Below are 26,587 nucleotides of genomic sequence, written 5' to 3' on the forward strand. Positions count from 1 at the left end.
TTCCAGACTACAGAAGAGCCATTAGGGGCTTGAAATAGTGAAAATCTCGGCTTATTACTGTGGAATTACATGGCTGTTGCGCGTCTCTTTCTACATTCCTAGCAAATGACAAAGTTCTTGTTTATTACCATTCCATTAAATTCACTACATGCAAACTTTTAGTGGATAAAGTGGTTCTGAAAAAAAAGTAATTAATAGAATAACCTGAATTTTTAAATTTAGGTATAGCTGTTGCAAAGCAGAGAGATGAAAAATGTAGTTATCATACATTATTTCACTGTCAAGGGCAGTGAATCTAGCTATTCTAATATAAAATAAATAAATAAATAAAATGCAGTCTACTGGAGATGCAAATAAAAACTGAAAAGCTTGCTCTTGATGTTTAAGATCTTAAAAGATAGTAAAAGATGCTCATTAATTTCTGAGAATTCTTTAAAGAATAATTAGTTAAATAGGTGTACACTGTGCATCATCTGTGCAACTATGTGGCTGCAACTCAATAAATATAGCAGACATGGTCATGAGGTTTGGTGGTTATTCAGCCCGACATGAAAATGGGCAAACATGAGACTTTGACAGTGATATTATTGTTGGTGCCAGATGTGGTGGTTCTAGAATCCCAGAAACAGCTATCCTTTTCATTAAAATCTCCAAAAAATTACGAGACAACAAAAATTTTCTGCAAGTAGCAGTTTTTTTTTGGACAAGCATACTTTGTTAATGACAGAGCTCAGAGGAGAATGGCCAGACCCATTTAAAGCTAACAGAAAGGTCACAAATACTCATATATCTGCTCTTACACCAGTGGTGTGTGGAAGGGCAGATCTGAGAACTCACAATGCATCAAAAGTGGACGTCCTGTTAAAGCCAAAGGCCAGAAAAGGTTCTACAGGTTTAGATAAGAACAGGAAGATGATATGACACTGCGACCATTGTCACTAAAACTAAATGACTAAAGATTGGAAACTGATGCTTATTCTAGTGTAGCTCAGTTTGTGCCCTTACGTGCAGATTCCAAGGCCGGAAACCACCATGGATCCATCTTGTCTTGTGTCATCAAATATATGAAGTTGCATCTATTAATACCCCATAGTAGATCTGTATTCTTCAGAAACCATCAAAATTCTTTCTAGGGTCAGTTCCCTATGACATTTGGCAGGTAATGGCTTCAATAAACCTCTTAAATCCTGCCTTGCATTAGAAGGACCAGAAATCCAGAACTGTTTTTGGATTGTGTTCTCTCTTCTATAAGTAGCAGGATCCAAATGAATCGCTGCTGAAATTCACCAGCTGTCATGCTGGAATTACATTTCTGGGCCACCTGCTAACTGTACATGTATTACCCCCATACAAGTGGTAACAAACTTAACTCATTTTAGCGTTGACAGAGACACAGATTCTGGAACCTGCACAGAACATGACCACTAGTCCTTTGTAGATCACACTGGTATACACAACCATACTCACTTACATAAGCCACAGTTTACTTTAGAGATGCCAGTTAACCTAATAATTATATCTTTGGAATGTGGCAGAAAATCAGAGTTCCCAGAGAAAACCCACACAGATACTCGAAGACCGTGTATACATCTCACTGGCAGATGGTTACCGTCATGGGAATCTAATCTAACTCAGATCCTAAAAACATTTATTTTCATTAAACAAAGCACACAAATAAGGAATAATGAAAGACAATACAAAATGCAAAGGAAAAAAGAACAAACAAAAAACAAACAGGATGCTGCCATTCCAGGCCTGGTTCACAAGTAGTTGACACTGAACTGGAGTGGCTAACCCTCTTCTCTCTCTCTCTCTCTCTCTCACACACTGTCTCTCCTGTCTAATATTTGGCCAAGCAATTTCTTTCTTCCACTTGTGTGTCTTCATCCAGGTTCTCATCCTAACTTTAAAATTTAAATAATTCTCTGCCCTGGACCACCTTATAACCCCCACTTTCAACATTTGAGTGGCTCTTATTTAGTTACAGGGATGCCAGGAAAATCAAAACAATATGTATCCAAAGATCCTGCACTGCTGAACCCTAAATAATTCCCCAGGTGCCAAGTCCTTTAAAACACCTTCCAACTTCCTTAGTCAGAAAACATGTGCCACCCCTATCAGCCAGGTGGGGTAGTCCTAGCCTCCTGTCAGTTCTTTCTCTTAAAGGCAACCTGGTCCTAGCTCCTCCAGCTACAGACCCTGTTCTACTTCATGTACTGTAGCCATGAAGGACAAGTAGCCCCATACCAGCCTATTATGCATTCTGACCCTATCATTAACTGGTTAGACTCTATCTTCAGGACTATGTGCTTCATATTGTTTGGTTTTGGGGTGGCATGACTAGTATTTATCTGACTTGGTCTGGTATCTAGTTCTAGAGGTTTCTTTTCTGGGGCACTCCAGACAATAGGATCTTCTTGCACTGCCAGTGTTTTGCCCTGTCTCCTCAGATTTTTTTTGCAAGATGACTCTTGTCACCTGGGGGACCCACTTGCTCCCCTTTTAGGCTGGGCACTCCATCAAAATATACATTTATAACCATCTTTCCCTAACAAAAAAAATCTTCTAAAATACTAATCACCAGTACCAGTACAAGACTGTACCCTACCTTGCAAAGATTAGATTCCCAAATTCATCTTTGCCCCCTAAAGTCCCTAGCACCTTCCTCCACATGTTCCGAGAATGGCCTCCAGCTGACTGGCACTATGTGGAAGAATCTCTCACTACGATCCTTTCTCTCCCCATTCCTTTGTCCCCTCAAGTTCTTGTACTTTTGGACCTTTCTTACATTTCATCTCTTTCCCTTTCTCACTATTAGTGGAGGCTTTTAAAGACTGTAACTATTGCAGCTAAGTTGCTTTTAGCCATTTGCTGAAATTCTCATGCCTTTGTCTCTCCTGCCAACTGAATTCTTCATTTTACAGTCTTACAGTCTTGAACCTTCTGCATCTTGGATCAACAAGTATTCCAGCTCTACTATTCACAACTGGCTTCATGCTGTTCAGTTAGTAAAGAGCTGGCTGGGGTTTGCTCCGTGAGACAGTTTCTCCAGTCCACCATTTCTCGTTCTTTTGTTTCCTTACTGTGCCACATGTTCCTATGGTGTGTGTGCATATATGCCAGTTTACCCACTGCCTTTTTTTATTGTATTTGTGTTTAGTTAATTGTCTTAGGTAGGGTTTGTTAGGTGTGGTGGTTCACCAGTAAGAGAGTGTTTGTTTTTGTTCTTACATAGCCCTAAAGTGTTGGTTTGCAGTTACTGTACTGCCTTTACTGTACTCTTTTTCAATCTATACAAATTTGATTGACAAAATATGCATTCATAATTATATGTACAGTAGGAATATGTATTGTAAGACAAGCAACAGACACAAAAAAGGTTTAGGGCATATCCATGATCCCGTATAATGAAAATAAATCAAAAAGAAATGATCTGTTTACAAAGATATCGATAAGGTCTTTACAGATGCCAGTCTGATGTAGAGCTGACTCAAAGATGGGTGAACTTTCCGGATAGCTACCATCAGCAGAGTCCTTAAACTACCTCCCAAGTATACATAAGTGACAATATATACAGAATTTAGTGAGAACACACAAAGTAAGGTAAGGTAAGTAAAATAAGATGGCCCTGAAGGGCAATGTATAAAACCAAACTGAAATAGAACTGCTAGTTTTTAGCCCCAGCTTCCTCACAATTCTGCCCTGGATAAATGGGACGATGGATAAATGGGATGGATGGATGTTTCACATGGCTCAGTTATCATTCAGCTGAAGAAATAGTACAATATTCTGTAACTATTGATGAATTAACTCTCACATTACCCTATAAAACCTATCCATCCATCCATCTTCGTATTCTACTTAGACAGGACAGGGATGCATGGCATCTGGAGTCTGTCCCAGGCGCCATTGGGTGCAAGGCATGAACAACACTAGGACAGGATACCAGCCCATCGCAGGGTGATGAAACACACACACACATTAGAGCTAAATTAGCAGCGGCAAATCACCTGACCCACATTTCTTTGGACTGTAGGAGCACATGGAGGAAACCATTGCGGCCCTCTTATAAAACTTATGTAACTCCTAATAAAATGAAAATTCGTCTTTTCTAACATATGTGATTACTATAACTCCAATGCTCATTTTAATTTAATTTCCTCTTTTCCTCCAAAAGTGACATAAAATACACTAAAATCTTATTAACAATCCTATTACTTGTATATTGTATATAAGCTTTACATTTCCATATAATGCTTAATGAAAAAAATCCAACTCCTGACAGCAAAGTAAACCAGATCTTCTTTAACAGCCTACTTTCATTCCCAACATCCACTAAAGGCAGGATCAAACAATGTCTTTTGCTGTTGGCAAGTAAGAAGCAGATCACTGGTTTTATCATTTTTAGATGCTACCTCAGTTTTGGAAGTTGCATGTTGACATTTCATTATTTCTTACACTTTAAAATGTAAATATAAGGGAAGTGATAAGGACTACTTCAGTCAAATAAGGTCTCTGATGGGATTTGACTTTAAAAAGATAACTATAGTCATTGCAGGTTTAGCTTATTAAAGTAAGAGACATGCTTATAGCTTGGTAGGTACTAACACAAACAGTGGTGTGGCATTTCTGTACTTTGAGTCACATCTGTGATCAAAAAGTAGGCATGGTGGGCATATGGTCAGCTGGTCTTTATAAACCAGATCAGATATTCTTCAGATACTCTGCAAAATGAGATAACCAGTTCAACTGTGGCAACTAAGAAGGGAAGCAAAACATTTCAAAGCTGGAGGTGGTCCTGGTCTCCTTCAGAATCAGAATGTAGTAGTGTCTGAATGGGAGCAAAGGACCAGGAGACATGTGAAATTTAGTGCATCTAATTCTTGGAAGAAAATGGTATCATTTTACAATAAATGCATGTCATGTGCATGTTGCATGTGTGAAATCGGTCATGTGAATATTTTCTGCAGAAAGCTCATCTGAACCACTCTAATATCTCATTTTGATGAGAGTTTGAAATAATAATATTAATTTGAGTAAAACATAGCATTAAATGTATGCCTATATTATATATAATCAATATATACAATATGTATATATTATTTTTACTTTTAACACTGCAGTGTCTTGTCTATTTTTACCCCAGTTAATATCGCTTGTGAGCAATTGCCAATTACTTAAATGTCAGCTCATCACTGCATACCAGCGTATCACAGGAGGATTAAGGATCCATACTCATCTCATTTCATCACAGGCCAGTTGTCTGTTCATCAAGAAATGTAACATATACAGTAGATGGAGAAGTTGGCACAATTCAGTTGAGCTCACCTTTACTTGTCAGCTTCCTGCCTAGCTTCACTCAGATGGCTGTTGAAGGTTGATAGATTTTGAGTGGTCACCTTTCCTTAGCTGTTGACAAAGACTCCGATATCTGCTGCAGCAATGATGCTTCATGTTGCATGTTTCAGTGGTGTAATGATTCTTTAACCTTGCACAATAATGTAGTGATGGGCTGTAAAATCTTTAAGTTGTATGGAAGACCCATTGGGCACTGTGGCTCAGCATGTTCGTGTCGGGTGGCATTAATGATACTAATTCCTTTGTGCACAATGAAATTTGTCTTTGAGAGTGTTACACTTTGAAAACCTAGAGAATTGAAATCCTAGAGGTACTGAGTAATTATTTAAAACCACCTGCTGAAGTACTGGGTTTTAGAAAGAAAATACTTCAAAAAAGTTTAAAAAATATATATTAAAATCAGACATTTTGACATTACGGCATTGAACTATAGAAACAAAAGCCCTGGAGTTGTGCTGTGCTAATAGTTCAATATTTTAGGGTCATCCTTGGGCATTACTTTATATCCCTGAGCTTCTCAACATTTGAGTGGACAATACATGCAGAACTGTGGAAGACCAATCTTACAAGCATCATGGAATAAGGTTTGCATAAAAGTGTATCTGTCTCCAAGTCTGACTCATAAATGTTGCTTTAGCTGTCATATATAAACAGAGTCATGGATAGAATGGGTGGCCTCATTCTAAAGGACAAAGAAGGTTATTGTCAGGTAGCAGAAGAAAATAATAGATCAATACATTTTATATTACAACAGTAAGGAGTACATCAGGTAAGCTGATTTGTGTTTTCTATTAATTAAAATGAATTTATGTGTTAATACATTTTGGCTTTCATGACACCGGAGTGTGATGGCATTTTGCATGTAGGGTGGACATTTAAGTAAGAAATTCATACTACTTTGTATACATTACAAGATTAATACAGCTACAACAACTGAATATTCAAAGCAAATGTGCTGTACTTAAATCATGCAGAATATGCAGAGTAACACAAAATGCAACAATGCAATGTAACATAGTCTTTAATGCCAAAGGACAGTTTAGATGCATTAGGCCCACAGATAAGGAGTTTTACTGCTGCTCATCCTTTAGCTTTGAACATAAAGCAGGCAATGGAATCAACAGCATTCATGTTCTTCTCCAGGGTTGGCAATATAAATAAGCTTCTGCTTATTAATAATCATGGTCCATGTATTCATCTCAAACAAGTGCCTAGAAGGTTCATTTCTGACTCTGGATTGGCCCTCTGTGGGTGTGAATGTGTGTCTGTATATTAGCGGCTGACTAGCATCTTGTCCAGGGATGGATCCTGCCTTGCACCTGATGCTGCTGGAATAGGCTCCAAACCTCAGTGAGGCTCAAATAGATTAAGTGGGGTTGTGTGTATGTGTGTGTTTTCTTTTGGAGTTAGTGCTTACATTTTTGAGAATTTCAGCATGGAAAGAATTGGTGGCCCCATTCTAAAGGACACTTATTGGCAAAGAAGGTAACTGCCAGGTAGTAGAAGAAAATAATAGATCAATACATTTTATATTACAGAAGAAGAACAATTGGTCGTCAGGGGCTCTTCGTGGTTTGTAACTTTGTTCATCATATAATTCTTCTGTTCAAAGGAAATAATCGAAAATACACCATGCCTGTAAATAGGAGGTTTAGTAAATGTATTGACATACAATAATAGAACTTTCTAAGTAAAATGATTAGTTCTGTTGTGCTTCACTAATGAAGCAGGAAAGAATATGCATTCTTGGTCCAAACACATGATTCACGTGTTTTATTACTGCATCAAAATGCATTCATATATTTTTTAAGCATATTTCATTTTCAGGGACAGGCTTTAATAAGCAAATACTCCATAGTGTGGATGCTAATTCTAGCCTGAGCAAAGCCTGTGTGGAGTTTACATGTTTCCCCCGTGTCCCAGGGGTAGGTTGTATTTTGATTGCTGCCTGTGTGTGTGTGTGTGTGTGTGTGTGAAGGTTTTCTTTGAAAACTAACCATCCGTCCTGAGCTGGTTCAGTGCTGCCAGATTGTGCTCTGGTGCCTGCTGATCCTTTACTGGAGTTAGACTGCTTATAATTGATTCTTTATTTTGTAAATTACTAAAAATATCATTTTTTAAGTTTTCCTTTTGTTTATGGTAATAAAACATAGTCATTGTAGCACTTGCCAAAAGTGAAAACAAACTGACTTGGATTACTGGTAAGAGCATTTAATGTGGGCATTTTTAATATGCAAAAAGAAAAAAAGAAGAAGAAGATTGGTAGTGTAGTGTTCCTTTTGTTTGTCTGGCATTGTAGTGAGGTAAGAAATTATAAATAAAATCTGCCCATTCATTATTAAGCTCAGTGTTACCCAACACTCCAGTATGACTCTCCGGTCATCAAGTGCCTCTGTTCAGAATAAGGAATGAGAATTGGCTCAGAAACTGCAGGGCCAGGGTGTAAATGACGCAAACAGGCACCGGGCCTGCCTGGAACCCTGACTAAATAAGGGAAAGCGTAGGGTTGCTGTATCACAATCACTGGGGAATTCAACAGCTGAGAGCTCTGTGCCCGCTCCACCCCCCACACCTCCCATTCTGGAGCGCGGCCTCACAAAGGGAAGCCACTTATAACTAAAAGCCTTCGTGCCTGCTGCTGGACCTGTTGAACCTTCTTTCTAGACAAGAGTCAGAGTGTGCTGGCATAGTTGATACATTAGTACCTTTGGGCATCTGCCTTTCTTCAGCGTGTGAGCCAAAAGTAGCTGCAGAACTGCGCCTGGGGGCCAGAGAAGTCAAAAGGAGCTTGGAAGATAATAGATTATTTTCTTTAAAGATTTGACTACAATTGGCAATGCTGCATTTCTTACATGTCATAAGAGCAATTATTTAGTACAAAGTGAAGGTCCTGATGTTGCAAAAGACATAGGGATATTTCTTCTTCATTCACATGTTTCCTAGTTTACCTGTCCCCTCTAATCCCTCCAGTGAGAATGCAACCTTGGGTCTCGACAGTAGCTGCTCAGGGTTGGCATTTCCAGGACCAGTTGAGTAAGGTTGTCACGAAGGTCTATTAATCAGGGCTGCGTGTTTTCATATCCAGCCAATGCCTGCTTTCAGATGGATCTGAGTTTTGAATAAACTTACTTTCTTTAGGTTGAATAGTGTGAGCAAATGAAGAAGCATGTGTGCCTGTATGTTCAGAGTTGGTTCCTACCTTGTGCACAGTTAAGCACCCACTCCCTATCACTTTGCACTGGATAAGCAGATAACAAAGTGGGTGGCTGAAGGGATGCTATTTGGTCCAAAGTGTAATAACTATGTTACCGATGTGCCACATTATTACTACTTACCTGACGCCTTTATCCAAGGTGTCTTAAAATATTTGAGTTACAATTGGTTACACTTCTTGGAGCACAGGCAGGTGAAGTGACTTGCTCATGGTCTCTCAGTGTTAGTAGAATTTGAACCCACAACCTCAGAGCTTGAAGCTTTACTATTGCAACACCACATCTGTCAGAAGAGTTTTGGGTTTCATCCTAGATGTTGTTATATATTTTTTTTTTATAAGTGCAAATAATATTTTTGAACCAGCACCTTATTATTGACTCTGAGAGAGTCAAGAAAAGACTTAAACCACATGCTTGGATGTACCATTAGGGTGACTTGGATGCACACCCTAGGGCCCAGCTCGCAATGGGGCCTTGTGATACATAACAGAAAAATGCCTAATAATAGAAAATGTTTTCATCAACGGTAGAAACATGCACAGAAGTCTGCTATCCAGCACATACTTCTACCCCACTTTGACCCTCACAATTGTTACAATATAACTCCTGGTTGGATGATATGGGCAGTTCAAAACCAGAGCAGTCTATCAGGTCACTTTTATGAGATTGTATGTGTGATATGTTGGCCATGCTGCAAAGAAGTTTTAAAGGAAAAGTAATCTTGGATGGTCATTCAAAACAAAAGCCCAGTGGTGCAGCAAAAATGAAAACGAATAAAGTCTGAATTAGCAAAAGATGCCCTACTTCAGGGTGTTCATTAGAAATGTAACGACTTGCTTCATGAGGTAAACGTACATAATAAACAAGAAGAGTTCCATCAGATAAATGAAATATTAAAATGTGTGATTCAGTATTAATGTTTAAAGTCTCAGTTCTCAATTCTAAGTAGAAATTTGTTGTTTTTCACCCTTTCATAGAAGTCCATAGTAAAGGAGCAAAAATCGAAAATAATATCATATTTATGATCACTGACCTTGAAATAGTCTAACAAATTTGTCATTTTTAACCTTCTCTAAAAGGTTAGGACCACCAGTAAGGAATATTTGTGATCAGCATCCTTGAATTAACATAAAATGACACTCTGCATGCCTATATTATTAATCCCCATTTTTGGGGAGTTTTGTGAAAAGGAGTAACTTTGACCTCTTGTATCCCATTAGGGGGTGAACCCTTGGGGTTGGCTGGTGTGGCATAGACAACTACAAACCCATCTGATCATTTTTGCTGAAGACATTTACAGATTTACGTTTTATCATAAAGGTGTAATTTCCTGCACAAAATATGGCCCAAAAATGGCCAAAAAATATGGATTTGTTGGGTCAGAAGGCCAAAAGTAGGGGGAAACCCCGTCAAGCTCAATGTCTTGCATAACTCGACATCAATACAAGACAAACTGTATAACATATGATGGAGTTTTCTTGTACCAGTAAGTCAAGAGGCACTGGACAAAAGAAGTAAATAAAGTGATTTCAAGGTGTTCATAGGTCATTCTTACAAAAACAAAACAGAAGCAAAAGACATTGTTTTGTTGACCACTATAAAATCCATCCATCCATTATCCAACTCGCTATATCCTAACTACAGGGTCACGGGGGTCTGCTGGAGCCAATCCCAGCCAACACAGGGCGCAAGGCATGAAACAAACCCCGGGCAGAGCGCCAGTCCACCACAGCACACACACACGCACACACCAAGCACACACTAGGGACAATTTAGAATCGCCAATGCACCTAACCTGCATGTCTTCGGATTGTGGGAGGAAACCCACTATAAAATAAAAATAAAAAACTAAAGGATGATTTGAAGAACTACTTTGAACAAGCTGCTAATGCTGCAGTTGAGACTGATGACAGTGACCTTACCAAGAGTCAGGAAAGGGCTGATGTTGCCTCTTCTAGCAGTTTTAGCATCAATGTGCGGTTCAATTCACCAACAAAGATGTGAACAACACTGTGACATCTGCTTCAGGTGATACACACCAAGTGACACCAAACCCAAACAAAGGATCCCCTTGCCAGCTTTTTATTTTATTTGGCCTCAAAACACTCAGTTAAATGACATCTTTCTGCCACAAAGTGGCCACACTGAGAAAAGTTCATATTCAAAAACTAGAAAAAAAAACTTTAAATGGGAATTGTTTTGCTTTTATTTAGCAAACATATCTGTCAATAGGATAAGCAAATTGTACTTGACAAAATTTCTTAAAGTAAGCTAAAAATCATAAGTACAATTTTTATAACAAGTCAATAATTCTTACAATAAGGAACACAAGATTTAATGTCATAATAATAATTATAGTAATTTATAATAATAATCCATCCATCCATCCATTTTCTAACCCGCTGAATCCGAACACAGGGTCACGGGGGTCTGCTGGAGCCAATCCCAGCCAACACAGGGCACAAGGCAGGAACCAACCCTGTGCAGGGTGCCAACCCACCGCAGATCATAATAATAATAATAATAATAATAATAATAATAATAAATTTCCCTTGGGATTAATAAAGTATCTATCTATCTATCTATCTATCTATCTAATTTAAATACTTTCACTTTCTTTATTTCATTTTTTGCAGTGCACAAGCTTTTTGATAATGTTTAACTGATATTCATTAACTGCCCTGTCAGACGAAAGTTGATTCGTACTTGTAATGATGCATTTATCAATTAGTTTATTATATTCATTGTAATACACTAATGAATACAAAAGGAGGGTGAAGGTGGCTCTACTAGTACAGGCCATGCTGGCACAATGTCTGCCATCACTCTCAGTTCTGCACTCACATGATGACTAGAAAGCAGTGTACATTAATCATGCCATGTGAAGACACTTTATGTACAAATTGTAATGCCACACAACATATCAAGATACAACAGGGCTGAGCAAACCTGATCCTCGAATGTTAAACACATTCTGAAGAGCCACGATGGCTGCAGGAGTTTGTTCAGGCCACTTTCTTAATTAGTAACCAGTTACTGCTACTAATGGACCAGGTATTTTTTACATCAATTTTAATTGACTTACTCTTTACGTAATGCTTAAAATTATTACTTTCCTTCCCTTAAACTACAGACAGACAATAACAAGATGCAAAACAAGACAACTAATGGCCAACTAACTTGTTTCCTAGAAGGTCATTGTTTTTTTTTCCACCAATTTCTGAATCAGAAGCCAGTTCTTGTTGATAATGAAATGTGTTAGTTCATTCACTCTATCATGCCAGACATTTCCATAACTTTGAATTTTCTTTTTTTTCTGAGAGCACTATCAAAATGTTTTGGTGATCAAGACCTTTGTTGTTTTCTGTCCAAACATTTTATTGAAGCAAATATTGTATGAACATTGGTACAAGTTGGATCAAGTTAGCTAACCATCTGTTGGCTCACTTTGCATCTAATTATTAACCAATAAAGGTTCTGATTCCTAAAAAAGCAAGTCAATTAAAATCAAGGCAAACGTCTCTTCCATTAGCGGCAGTGACTGGTTGCTAATTTAAAAACTGAGTGGAACAAAGCCTGTAGCCACCCACTCATAGCCCTACAGGGAGTTTTACACCCCTGGTGTAGAAGATGTTGAGATCTCTCCTCTGTTTTTAATCTTCTTATTTTGAGTAAGACCACATGTTTCCAGGAAGTGTTTATAAAGGAGCAGCTTTCTGATTCATGGCCATTTCTGTGAATGCCCCTGTCATTCATCTTAGGTTAAGACCTCTGTCCTTGAGCAAATACGTGATGTGACTGAAACAGAACACAATTTATGCACTCTGATTGACTGCAAGAAAATCAGCAGGCAATATAGCTCTCCAGGGCAGGGTTTGTTTAGATTACAAGATACATAAAATAATGCAAATGTCATTGGTAAATCATCATTTTAGGAAGTAATACTTTATATTCAGACAGCTATTTGGTGGCAATCAGAAATTTTCCCAAGAAAAAAAGTGCTTCCTCAACAAGCTAAGACACACGTTAAAGTCACAATGGTGTTTACTTACTTAGTTTTACATTTGTACTAGTCATGATACCTGTCAAAGACAGGTAAAAGAATAATTGTAAAATATTTCCTATTTCTTGCCCTACTTGTACTTTCAGCACCTTTCATCTGTATTTGCATGTGTCTAAACCTCCCTTGACCAGGGCTGCTTTCTTGAGCATGTTCCTATAAAGTCTGTTTCTCAGCCTCTGTGATTATTTTTGAGGCATCTTTTTTGCCTCCTGTCTGCTTTTTATACCTTTCCTCTTTGAAGGCAACTCTCTCAGAATGCCTCCTATGCTGTTTCTCATCTTCGCATATCTAACACTTGCACTTCCTCTTTCATTGCATCACCAAAGCCAAACTGACCAATCAGATTACTCTAATGGACAGAACACACAGACCTGAGCATTTTATTATATTGTAGATAGATACCTTATAGCATCCTTTATGGTGGGCACCATACTTATGTTCTCATTGCTTCTTTTAAATTTCAACTTTTATCTGGATAGCAGCACCTTCTTTATTGTCTGTTCTTTTCTGTAATTTGCTGTGAACGGTTCTAGAAATCTCAATTTGGTCCTTCAACCACAAAGGTTTCAGGAATCTGTATTGAACTGTGGGGTCTTGTGCAAGCACAAACACCTCCACCTTCCACTTTGCATCATTAAACTGCCAGATTGCTGTCCAGTCTAGTCTACCCTTAAATCTCAGATCTCTCACCATCCCTTCTTTCTGCTTGCATTTCCCATTTTTTCCCTCTGCCAATCAGATCCAGCCCTGCCTTGCTCCTACCAGCCACCCTTTGTGTGTGCTGAAGATCTCTTCTTGCATGTAATACATTCGACACACTTGAGTGAGTCTGCCTGTGTGATTATTATGAGAGAAGCCCTGAAGCAAGAGCAACGGCCTAAGAAACCTGACTGACTCAAGGATTTTCCAATCAGCATACACAAATTGAACAATCAGTATTTGAGCAAAATTTGTGCATTTGTCTGAGTGCAATTTATATGAAGCAGGCAAGTGTGGGGAAAAGTTTGGCTTCATTTGTCATATAAACAGAAACCAGCCTAAGAATTAATATACCAGTCATAAACAGAAGCAAACATTTGTCCAAGGATTCATGGTGCTACCCTATATGTGTGCTGTGTGCCTCATAAAAATTTTAGCACACTGCTGATCTTTTATGCACTGCTTCCACACTACTAGGGTGAGTCATCGTTTTAAACATATTGCTGCTCTCCATGAACACTGAGCCAGCTATTATCAGCATACGTTTGTTACACGTTTGTTGTTAGAATAGATGGATTTGAAGATGGATGGTTGGATTATTGAAAATGTTGTTAGATTAAGACATTGAATACCACGTTCAAGGTATGCAAATGCTTTTTGGGTTGATACAGTATTATTGTCACTGTAATTGTCCTGCAGGGAATCTGTGTTCACTTGTTAACTGAAGAGATTGAAACTATTCTTGGCGACGTTTAAAGTTACAGCATTTGAGGCATCCACAGAGTCATCAGTCTCTTAGAGTGCCACTATCTGTCAGGCAAAACCTTAGATAGCAACCAAACACACACACACACACACACACACACACACACACACACACTCTCGCTGCTTGTATGGAAGAGCAGGTTTAAAACCATTCTGGGTTTGGACAAATAGGCTTTTAGGTTTCATTCTTGCTGTTGATCAATTCCTACATTAATCAGGTCATCAGGTTACTCCCTGAGACTCTGCACTTTCCTTTGGGTTTGAATAATCTGGTATTTGACTGAAACTTGTTAGCTTATTTTGCTTCTGACATTTTTGTTTTTATTGCAAAGCACCTTTTGACTGTGTTCGCTCTGAAAAACACTGTATGAATGTCATAAATCATAAAGAATCATTAATTTGGTATAGAGGTACATAGCTGCATATAGGGCACAATATTTAGTGCGGAATCACAGATGTAACAATTGGATTCAAATTCCAGGCCAGTGTGGCCATGCATGTCCATTTGGTGCTTGTGTGGTTTTATTCCAGCTCTTCTACCACATCTCACAGACAGACAGACAGACAGACAGACAGACAGACAGACAGACAGACAGACAGACAGACAGACAGATAGATAGATAGATAGATAGATAGATAGATAGATAGATAGATAGATAGATAGATAGATCTTTATTTGTGCATGTCAGATTAAATGTTAGCTCTAAACTGGCCCAGTATGTATGAAGTGTAGGTGTGTGCACAAGTGTGTCATGTGATGTAATGGCACCTTATTCAGGGTGGTTTTCCACCATGTCTTGGAAGCTGCCAAGATAGGATTTGGCCCAGTGTGACTCTGAATTGGGAAAAGTGGATATCATGGATGAATGTTTATTTATTCCTACCTGTACAAGATTTTTTGCTGTTCCATTATTTTGCTCTACTTGGGCATTGAATTCACACACATTCAGAATATGTTATCAGGTTATGTATCTACTTATTAACCAGTTGCAATAGGGGTATGTTTATAAAGGTACTGATTAGTTACTCCATATTGGCCTGGTGTAAGTGAGTATGCCCTCTGAAGGGTTAACTTTTGCTTTAGACCCTGTGCTGTTATCAGTCCCATCTCTGCTACTCTGTAACACTCTGTTCATACTTTCCTAAACTAAGGCTCAGAACCTATAATCGGACAGTGGGTGCTGATGGTACAGTTTGCAAAGATTCCCCACATCTGACAGTCGTCATGTGCTGGGTCTTGAAGTCATGAATAAAAAAAAGTTTAAGAAACACTGCTGCAATTGAATTATCACCATCAGCCAAATTCATGAAATTTGGGGTGATTCTGTACTCCACATTTTCTTTCATTAAGCTTATTTTGTTTAAAACTCCATCTTGTCGATACTATCTTCATAATATCGGGAGGATTCAAGCCTTCCTCACAATTATGTTACACAACTCCTTGTTCAGGCACTGGTTCCACCATGAACAGAATACCCAATATAATTTCAAGCAAAACTCAACAATGATGCAAGGATTTTAATACATTTTGTTCAAACACCCATATTTTATTGCACTATCACCAACATTTTATTATAACATTATTTATTTAGTCCCCTGCTACTCTGAATTAATGTGTACAAGTTTACAAATGTCATGTTATTAAAAAATTAACTCATGAAAAAGGATACATCAAATGCCTCTATTAAAATATAAAAATGTCATTTTAAAACATGTTGTATATCTTGACATGTTTGTGAACCGTATAGAATTTCACAATCAAGAACAATCACCAATACAGAGAGAGCCAGTTACAAGCATCATAATGATATACTTGCCCCAGCAGTGAGCTGTGCCATCTTAGAGGTGTTCCCTCAGCTTAGCAGGATGTTTATTTGGTTTTTACACTCAGCAAGGAGATCTGAAGAATGTCCGGTTATAATGGTCTCATAGTGACACCCTCTTCTAGAGTTGGACTATTGAGTTGATATACGTATTATAAAAGTGGTGTTTTATATATTTTAAAAATGTCCTTTTTTGTATTTAGGCCATTATCTTTAACAGCAGCATTGCTTTATGGTTCATTATCTAGCAGTATCTGTAGTATGTTCTTGAAGCTCAAAGGAACCTTCTCAGAAAGGGAAGACAATCATTTACGAATGTAATTGAAGTTAATACCATTCATGAGCACCTTCTTCATCTTCTTTCGGCTGCTCCCGTTAGGGGTTGCCACAGCGAATCATCTTCTTCCATATCTTTCTGTCCTCTGCATCTTGTTCTGTTACACCCATCACCTGTATGTCCTCTCTCACCATGTCCATAAACCTTCGCTGAGGCCTTCCTCTTTTCCTCTTCCCTGGCAGCTCTATCCTTAGCATCCTTCTCCCAATATACCAACATCTCTCCTCTGCACATGTACTCATTTCCAATCCTATGCATCCTCGTCACACCCAGCGCAAATTTTAGCATCTTTAACTCTGCCCACCTCCAGCTTTGTCTCTTGCTTTCTGGTAAGTTCCACGGTCTCCAACCCATAGAACATACTGTAGCTGGTCTCACTACCGTCCTATAGACCTTCCCTTTTCTTCTTGCTGATATCTGCCTGTCACAAATCATTCCTGACACTCTTCTCCACCCATTCCACCCTGCCTGTACTCTTTTTATCACCTCTCTTCCACAATCTCCATTACTCTGTACTATTGATCCCAAGTATTTAAACTCATCCATCTTTGCCAACTCTACTCCCTGCATCCTCACCATTCCACTGACCTCCCTCTCATTTACACACATGTATTGTGTCTTGTTCCTACTGATCTTCATTCCTCTTCTCTAGAGCATATCTCCATGTCTCTAGGGTCTCCTCAACCTGCTCCCTACTATCGCTACAGACCACAATGTCATTAGCAAATATCATAGTCCACGGGGACTCCTATCTAATCTCGTCTGTCAACCTGTCCATCACCATTGCAAATAAGAAAGGGCTCAGAGCTGATCCCTGATGTAATCCCACCTCCACCTTGAATGCATCCGTTGCTCCTATCGCAGACCTCACCACTGTCATACTTCCCTCATACATATCCTGTACAACTCTTACATACTTCTCTGCCACTCCCGACTTCCTCATACAATACCACAGCTCCTCTCAAGGCACCCTGTCATATGCTTTCTCCAGGTCCACAAAGACGCAATGCAACTCCTTCTGGCCTTCTCTATACTTCTCCATCAACATCCTCAGAGCAAACATTGCATCTGTGGTGCTCTTTCTTGGCATGAAACCATACTGCTGCTCACTAATCATCACCTCACTTCTTAACCTAACTTCCACTACTCTTTCCCATAACTTCATGCTGTGGCTCATCAATTTTATTCCCTTGTAGTTAATACGGTCCTGCACATCCCACTTATTCTTAAAAATCAGCACCAGTACACTTCTTGTCCACTCCTCAAGCATCCTCTCACTTTCCAAGATTCCATTAAACAATCTGCTTAAAAACCCCACTGCCATCTCTCCTAAACATCTCCATGCTTCCATAGGTATGTCATCTGGACCAATGGCCTTTTCATTTTTCATCCTCTTTATAGCTGTCCTTACTTCCTCCTTGCTAATACATTGCACTTCCTGATTCACTATCTCCACACCATCCAACCTCTTCTCTCTCTCGTTCTCTTCATTCATCAGCCTCTCAAAGTACTCTTTCCATCTGCTCAACACGTTTCCATCTTTATCCTTTATCACCCTAACCTGCTGCACATCTTTCCCAGCTTGGTCCCTCTGTCTAGCCAATCGGTACAGGTCCTTTTCTCCCTCCTTAGTGTCTAGCCTCTCATAGAACTCATCATATGGCTTTTCTTTAGCCTTCACCACCTCTCTCTTCACCTTGCGCCTTATCTCCTTGTACTTTTTTCTACTTTCTGCATCTCTTTGACTATCCCACTTCTTCTTTGCCATCATCTTCCTCTGTATACTCGCCTGTATTTTCTCATTCCACCCCCAGGTTTCCTTTTTCTCCTTCCTCTTTCCAGATGTCACGCCAAGCACCCTTCTTGCTGTCACCCTTACTACATCTGCTGTAGTTTCCCAGCTGTCTGGTAACTCTTCACTGCCAACCAGTGCCTGACTCACCTCTTCCCTAAACTCAGCCTTGCCGTCTTTTTCAACTTCCACCATTTGATCCTTGGCTCTGCCCTCACTCTCTTCCTCTTCTTGATCTCCAACGTCATCCTACAGACCACCATCCTATGCTGCTTAACTACACTTTCCCCTGCCACCACTTTGCAGTCTCCAATCTCCTTCAGATCAACTCTTCTGCATAGGATGCAATCTACCTGTGTGCATCTTCCTCCACTCTTGTACATAACCCTATGTTCCTCCCTCTTCTTAAAATACGTATTCACCACAGCCATGTCCATCTTAGCACAACTGGTTCACATGAGGTGCTTTAAAAATATTAACATACTTCACAGGTACCCAATATACAACACTAATAGGTAATTATTTTTATTTATCCATCCATCCATTATCCAACCCGCTATATCCTAACTACAGGGTCACAAGGGTCTGCTGGAGCCAATAATAAAGGTTAAAATCCAATTTTGTTGAGTAACCTGTCCACAATACAGTACTTAATGTGTTCATGTTCAGATCCTTCTTATTCCAGCACACAGTTTCCATGAGTATAAGGACCAAGGCAGGAACCAGCTATGAACAGAGTATCAGTCTGTCCACAGTGCTCACACACCCTGTGGTAGAAATCAAACACGTTAACTGAAGAAAGAAACTTATCCCCTACTAGGATACGTTTGATAAAACCTTTTGAAGTCAGTAATCATGCTGGAGAAAGCTTGTCCATCTATGTCATTTATATACCCTTGCAGCACTATGCTGAAAAAGGAGCGTTCATCACAGCAGTCTGTTACAGAATGACGACAGAATAAAAGCAGAAGCTCATACTTATTGATAACTGAATTTATATAACAGTGCTGAATTAGTCCATAAACATCCCCTGACATTTACTCTGATTGGTTCATTGGCTTGCACCTAAATGACTTAGTGAAATAAAAGTATTATTTATTACACCCTTGCTCTTTTCATACTCCTTAAGTTTAGCCATCTCCCTTGAAATCTCTGTGTATGGAACAACTGTCCAGTCTTGTTGATTACAGGACATCTGCTGATCTCTTAATCATACATTTGATGCATTACATGAACCTTCTCCTTGTTCTTCACTTAACCTTTATCTGGTTTCCTGATATGCCCAACAGGTCTCTGACATTTACTAACCCTAAGATAGATGCTATATTTTAATATGGAAAACATAGTAACTGTATTACCCCTATACCTCCATGTGCCCCCTAAGTCCAGTTTTTCCTCCACAGTCAGTAATGCCAAACCGTGCAACTGAGACTGCATGTTTGTATGATGTGAGAATAATTCCAGACAGAGACAAACAGTGTGTGACTGGCACAAGATTTGAACTCAAGTCTCTTTGTCTACATGCCATGAATAAATACAAAATAAAACATAGCAAAATAAAAACACGGTTCATTCTAGTGTAGAATGATACCTTAACTATATTAAATATGGTTGAATCCATGTTCAAATCACAATATTGTCAGTCAGTCAGTCATATTCCAACCCGCCATATCCTAACACAGGGTCATGTGGGGTTTGCTGGAGCCAATCCCAGCCAGCACAGGGCGCAAGGCAGGGACAAATCCTGGGCAGGGCGCCAGCCCACTACAGGACACACACACACACACACACCAAGCACACACTAGGGAAAATTTATGTTCGCCAATGCACCTAACCTGCATGCCTTTGGACTGTGGGAGGAAACCCACTCAGCCACTGGGAGAACATGCAAACTCCATGCAGGGAAGACCCAGGAAGCAAACCCGGGTCTCCTAACTGTGAGGCAGCAGTGCTACCACTCCGCCACCGTACTGCCCTCACAATATTGTGTGACACCTTTATCCAAGGTAACTTTTGAGAGGCAATCAGTTACATTTCTTTTGTTTTTGTAAGCTAGAGCACAGACAGGTGAAGTGATTTGCTCACAGCACAGCCTCAGCAGTAGTATTTTAACCGACAACTTAAACCACACTTGACTGCCTGCTTTTACAGATTTAACTTATTTAATTCTTCTCCTAAACTGGCGACCTCTGAGTTTGATACATCTTTTTAAGGGAAAACTATCCATCCATCCATCCATCCATTTTCTAACCCGCTGAATCCAAACACAGGGTCACGGGGGGTCTGCTGGAGCCAATATAGAATAATTAAAAAGGCACTTAAATCAGTACTGTATATTTATACTTAAAATCTGTTTTTGTACACATTACATCACAATATGAATGAAAATTTGTCTTTTTTTCTTTGCAAAGATGTCAAAAATCATGTTACTGCTTTTTTTTGTCTTTTTTTAATTTCCCTGCTCCCAATCCCTGATCATTAAATAGCCTTTCAAAGAGTCTTTGTAGTTTTCTGTGAACTCATGAGCCACTTCTCAGAATTGGTAGACAACCCAGTAGATGGCGCCCAATGCCACATTGTGCAGCATAAAGCAATTTGTGCCAAATCTGTAAATTTTTTCTCAAGTAAAACTCACCATCTTTAAGACATTCAGCACAGCAAGAAATTAACTTTGAGTAAGTCTGGAAAAGATAATTTAAATGCTTTATATTTGAAAAAAATAAAGTGTTAATCATGTTTTTAATGGCTTCCTAGTAAGTGTACCTAATAATGTGCTATTATAATTTTATATCCATTCATCCATCCAACTTCTGATCTCTTTATTAAGTACATAGTCATAGGAAGCCAGTGCTTATCTAACAGAACTGGATGCAAAGCAGGAACCAGCCGTGGAGTGAGTGCCAGTCCTTGGCATGGCACATTAATGCACACCAACACAAACACACTGGATCAATTAGGAATAACTAGTTATTACTATTATTATCACCATGGACATGGGGGAGCAAAACACAGAGAGTGCAGAGAAAAATTCACACAGAATCGGGAGAGAGCTTCACACTCCATATCAGCAGTGCTTGGGCCAAAATTTGAACGTGCTACAATAAAACCGAGAGCAGTACCAACCAATGGGCTACTGTGCTGACTGTATTATTATAATTCAGTGTTTAGTTCCTCTCACATGATGTCTTTGCAGTTTTAGCTGGTAAATCCAGGCTACAACAAGAAGCCAAAGTGATTTACCCTAACGCCTTTCTAAGGATGTGTGCAGTGCCCTTAAGTGCGATCTTTTGCACTTTACTAGCTGATGGATGGCCTGGGGGCATCTTCAAGTTTTCATCATGATCTTTCTTTAATATACCTAATGTTCCAACTATATCTGGTACAGTTCCACATCCTGCTAATCTCGATTTCCAAATCCTTGTATTTATTGATCTTCTCAGTTTTTTTTAACATGATCTGCAAGTCGTCTGGGATGGCTATATCAATCAACAGGCGGGTTCTCTCTTTCTTATTATGCAGCACAATATCAGGAGAATTCCCTAGGATTGTTCTATCTGATGTTATTGGAAAATCCCACATGATGGTGATATCGTTGATGTTCACAACGTTTTCTGGCTGGTGTTCGTAATACTTGTCTGGCACTTGTACCCCTAGATTCTTGCGCATAGTCCAGTATACATAACTGGCTACTTTATTATGTCTCTGTGTATATATTATTCAGCCAGCAACAATATTATCATTATTATTATTAATATTATTATTGTTGTTTTTGTTGTAGTAGTTGTTGTTGTTATCAAATATGCTATTTTCTGATTCATTAAAACCTTTTACGGTCATGAGGATCAAAGTTCTATTCTGGATGCTATAGATGCAAGGCAGACAACACCCGTAGTTTGGATGCCAGTCCATTGTAGGGCACGTTCATACATTCATTCACACTCTGAAACAATTTAAAGGAGAATTTGATGAATGTCTTTAGACTGTGGGAGGAAAGTCAGAGTTTTTGGGGGAACTCACATGAAACAGGGAAGATTCTATACAAAAGGTTATTCATCTAGGAGTTTTAGACAGTTCTGGCTCAATTTGCTTGTAATTAATTCCAGAGAATTGTGGTCACTGTGAATCCCTTATATTCTATAAATCTTCATATCTTCTTTGTATTTTACATAAGTGTTATTTTCACAGGACTACCCACGCCAAAGCTAAGGCAGAAGGAGCAGACCATGCCGCCTTGGCCTCCAACAACGAGTCAAGCATAGCCAGGGTGGTCGCACGTGAGCTCTCCCCATCTTTCTACCAACCAGGTACTGCCTCCAGTATTCAATGCAGGGATGAATAAGAAATGTCTTGAAGTTTTAGTAGTACAATTCCTTGTGTTCTATGAGATCTATGGCTACTTTCACATTACATGCCTCATTGCTCAGATCACATTTGATCTGATGGTTCACATTCATAAGTACAAGTGACTTGTATCTAACTGTAATGTGAACACTTCTGTCCTCTGAAATGTCCTACCTACGCACATTGAAACATTTGTGCAAGAATCATCTGCATCATCAACAACAGAAAAAAGCCATATTTGTGAAATGAGTCATGGTTTCAAAACCAACAAAATGGACGCATTAGTTGCTAGTGTGTTCATCACATTTTGCTCTGGAGGACAGCAGTTTATCAACTATATATGGTTAGGTTGATAAGGCGAAAAAAGCCAGACAACTAGCTTTTGCTGTTTTCACAGTTGTCTCCTGCACTGCTGAACCAAGAGAGATGTGTGGGTATGAGAAAGGAGCCAGCAATGGTAGGGCCATGACTGTTGTCACAGCTGTAGCTCTCCTCCATTGTTGTTTTGCCTTGCTGCCAGTGCTGGCTGATGATGGCAGTGCTCAGCCCGTGCCTACAAGCAAAAATATCAGATGAATTCCTATTTGGCTGTTCTCATTCATAGCGCATGGCCACGAATCGGATACGTATCCCATCTAGGACCACATGTGGCTGATCTGAAAACATCAGATTTCTGTGTCCATACAGCCATGAAAATATCAGATTTGTGCCACCTCAAGGCAAAACATTAGATTTGAGTCATTTCTGCCTGGTAATGTGACTGTAGCCTGAATGTCTAATTCTTTTGTCATCATTGTAGAGTCCTATGAAAAAGTGAGGTGTTAAGTTTACAAAATAAGATAAAAGTTTGCAATCTCAGGTTGGTTCACTGTTTCTGTATTACTTTAATTGCCCATCATTTTCTTGGGGTTAAGATATAAATACTATTTACCTAAAAGTATGAAAAATGATTCTAAAAATGCTCCTTTGGCCGTCAAGTAATTCAAAGACCCATTTTATGATGTCTTTTGACTCACCAGCTTTGACTAACCGTCATGTTTGTATTGGGAGCACCACTCGACAAACCACCTGAGCTGGGACCTGAGTGTAGTGGGTGACTAAGTATTCCTACATCGGAAAGTTTGCATCAGCTCACTAATCCTACTTGGTTTCTTTGGAAAAACTTCTTCTAAAAGTTGTCCGGTTGGTGATTACATCTAGAATGAATGTGATCTTTGATTGTTCTTAAGAAATACTGTAAGTGCTTTAAGGATCCATCCATCCATCCATTATCCAACCCGCTATATCCTAACTACAGGGTCATGGGGGTCTGCTGGAGCCAATCCCAACCAACATAGGGTGCAAGGCAGGAAACAAACCCCGGGCAGGGCGCCAGCCCACCTCAGGCTTTAAGGACACTATATTAAATGTTAACTCAATTTGCAAAATGTATATAACTGCAGCAGCAGCATGTTGTGTTAACATAATATAATGACAAAACATTTTCACACACACAGTCCATTTCAGGGTTGTGGGAAGGCCAGAATCTATCCTGGCAGTACTGGGCACAAGGCAAGAAACCAACCTGGAACAGGATGCCAATCTGGTCCATTCTCATATACCTCACTGGAGCCACTTTGGAATCACCTTTTAATCTAATGTGCAGAGCCTTAGGGATGTGGTTGTAAAAGTGAAGTACCCTGAGGAAAACTCTGAGCAAACAAAAGAAGAACTTGATGTTCTGTATTATGGCAGCCCATAGATGATCTAGTTTGCATTTTTCTCATAAAAAGGAAAAACCCTAAAAGTAAAAAATTATTGCATATTATTTGGTGAAAGATCAATGGCAAAATTAATGTGAGATTGTTCTTGCATTTTTTCAGGGGAAAATACACTATCGATGGTGTTGGGTTCAGGGCTCCCAGACGAACGTAGGGAGCATGGAAGAGAACCCACATCATCACAGATTAGATTAGATAAACGTTATTAATCCCAATAGGAAATTTAGTTGTGTACAGCAACAGCAGAAACATAAAAACAAAGATACAGACTAACAGAACAAATAATACAATCAATCAATCAATAAATCAATGAATTAATAAATAAATAAATGTGTATTGTGCAGAAATTGCAAAACAAATGTGTGATGTCAATGTGTGTTGTCATTGTGGGAGAAAATCATCAGAATACAGATAGCAGTTGGGAATCCAGAACCTCCTCAGCTCAGTACTAATTAATCAATGCTAAATTAAAGAGTTTCTTAAGAGCCGAAACACACACACATTTTATTAGCAGTACATGGCAGATGAGACTACACTGTCAGTATGAATAAATAAGAACATATTCAGTCATTCATTGCTCACACATTCTACATACTGTATACAGTCAGCTTATTAATGAGCCTATGCACATATAGGTTGACTATGACCAGTGAGCAGAAACTGCAGCCCAGAACCTCACCTTGCCCATTCATGATACAGTATATGTCTTGTTTGTTTTGTCAATCCAAAATAACAAAGTACTCTTCACCTCTGGTGTTCATCCTGTTTTCCAAGCCCATACTTAACGCACAGGTTGTTGTTCAAGGCAATGCATGGATGCAAAGAGAATATTTTTGTCACAGCGAAGCACAGCCAATCTTTGATTTAGAAAGGATCTGACATTTGGAAGCAGGCAGTTGAGGGGATGTTGATAGCATGGTCAAGAGAATCAAGACTTCATGCTGAAGTGAGTGAATAAACAACTCGATCAGTCTATCAAAGTTAAAAGGAAAGGAAAGGAAAGGTAACGTTGATGTGAAGACTCTACTTATGCAGCCAAATGAATTTATGGACCTCAGGCACAACTGTAATTAGAGTAACATAGTAGAAGGAATCAAAATCATTAAAAAAAAAAGAAAGTTATATCAACAAACATGGCAGCAGGTATCGAGTTCATTTTGTACAAGATGTCCTTTCTAAAGTTATTTTTAACTGATACCTTTAATCCCTGAAGATAATATATCCATCATACTATTAAATGCAACATGCTGTTTAACTGCAAAAGATAGTCAGACAAATTGTTTTCAGTTATTAGACAGGCTCATGTAACTGTTCAAAATGTAACCAAAGAGGACATGTACGTTGTAACAGATATAAAAACTTCACAGAATGAATTTTGTTCAGAGGGGTTAGGATTATATGATGAAGCAACTATGATCTACAGTATCTGATTCTGTGGCATTTCACTAAAGGATTAAATGTTTACCAGAGACCTGAACGAGCCTGAGAACTTTATGTGCAGACAGGTACAGGGCCTCTTAAACATTTCCTTATAGATAGATAGATAGATAGATAGATAGATAGATAGATAGATAGATAGATAGATAGATAGATAGATAGATAGATAGATAGATAGATAGAGCACTTTAAAAAGTGGGGAATCATTACCACTTCATCCACCACTAATGTACAGAACTGACCTGGATGATACGACAGCAGCCATCTTTGCTCCAGTAGTTTCTAAACATATTAGCTATTAGTTGGTGACGGGTTAAGAAAGACAGTTAGCCAGTAAGGGACAGGTGGGCAGTTAAGTCATGGCATCAGAAAACACTGTACTCTTTTTGCAAGATGTCCAGTGATCTCGATAAGGATGTTTCAGCCAAAGGATAGTGCCATATTTACAGAACAGTGTCCCTGTCACTACACTTGGGCATTGGGATCTGTACACAGGGTAAATGCCCACTGATTGCCTCTGTAACACCTTTTCCAACAGCAACCCAGGCCTTCCCTAGTTGGTCTCCCATCCAACTACTGGTCAGGTATAAACATGCTTAGATTACGTTCTAAAGTGCAGGTGGCATCGCTAAAATTAAGAGGTGACAAAAGTAGGGTTCTCTTGCACCATTACTCCTTTTAAGCTACTAGAGGGGCAGATCTCCCATTAGGGCATTCTGGGCATGTGTCCATGTGTCCATAACAGGAAGGGACTTTTTTGCCAATCTGCCACTCCCCCATCAATGAAACAATCGAGCCTCCATATGCTAAAAACAAGAGTGGGAAATACTGCACTACATTGTTAAAAGGGGGCTTGTCAGGGGCTTGGCGTATAGAAATTATGTCATTCAAATACGGTGATGGATAATTTGCTGGATAAGCGGATCTGGCTGCAGGGGTCATTTAGCCAGGCTAAGGAACTGTACTGGCAGGAAACTGAGGCAGAAATTAGCCCAGTTGA

General features: G+C 39.2%; 1 protein-coding gene across 2 annotated transcripts in view; it reads left to right on the forward strand.

Moving 5' to 3' along the window:
* The window catches only part of jph2 (junctophilin 2), a 75,214-nt gene that overhangs the window by 15,443 nt on the left and 33,184 nt on the right, over positions 1–26,587 (forward strand). For both annotated transcript variants that reach the window (XM_039762356.1, XM_039762349.1), the window contains exon 3: positions 22,235–22,353. In XM_039762356.1, the coding sequence (XP_039618290.1) occupies positions 22,235–22,353 (119 nt within the window). The remainder of the gene's footprint in view (positions 1–22,234; positions 22,354–26,587) is intronic.

This window comes from Polypterus senegalus, chromosome 1 (assembly GCF_016835505.1).
Source record: "Polypterus senegalus isolate Bchr_013 chromosome 1, ASM1683550v1, whole genome shotgun sequence".
NCBI classification, from domain to species: Eukaryota; Metazoa; Chordata; class Cladistia; order Polypteriformes; family Polypteridae; genus Polypterus; species Polypterus senegalus.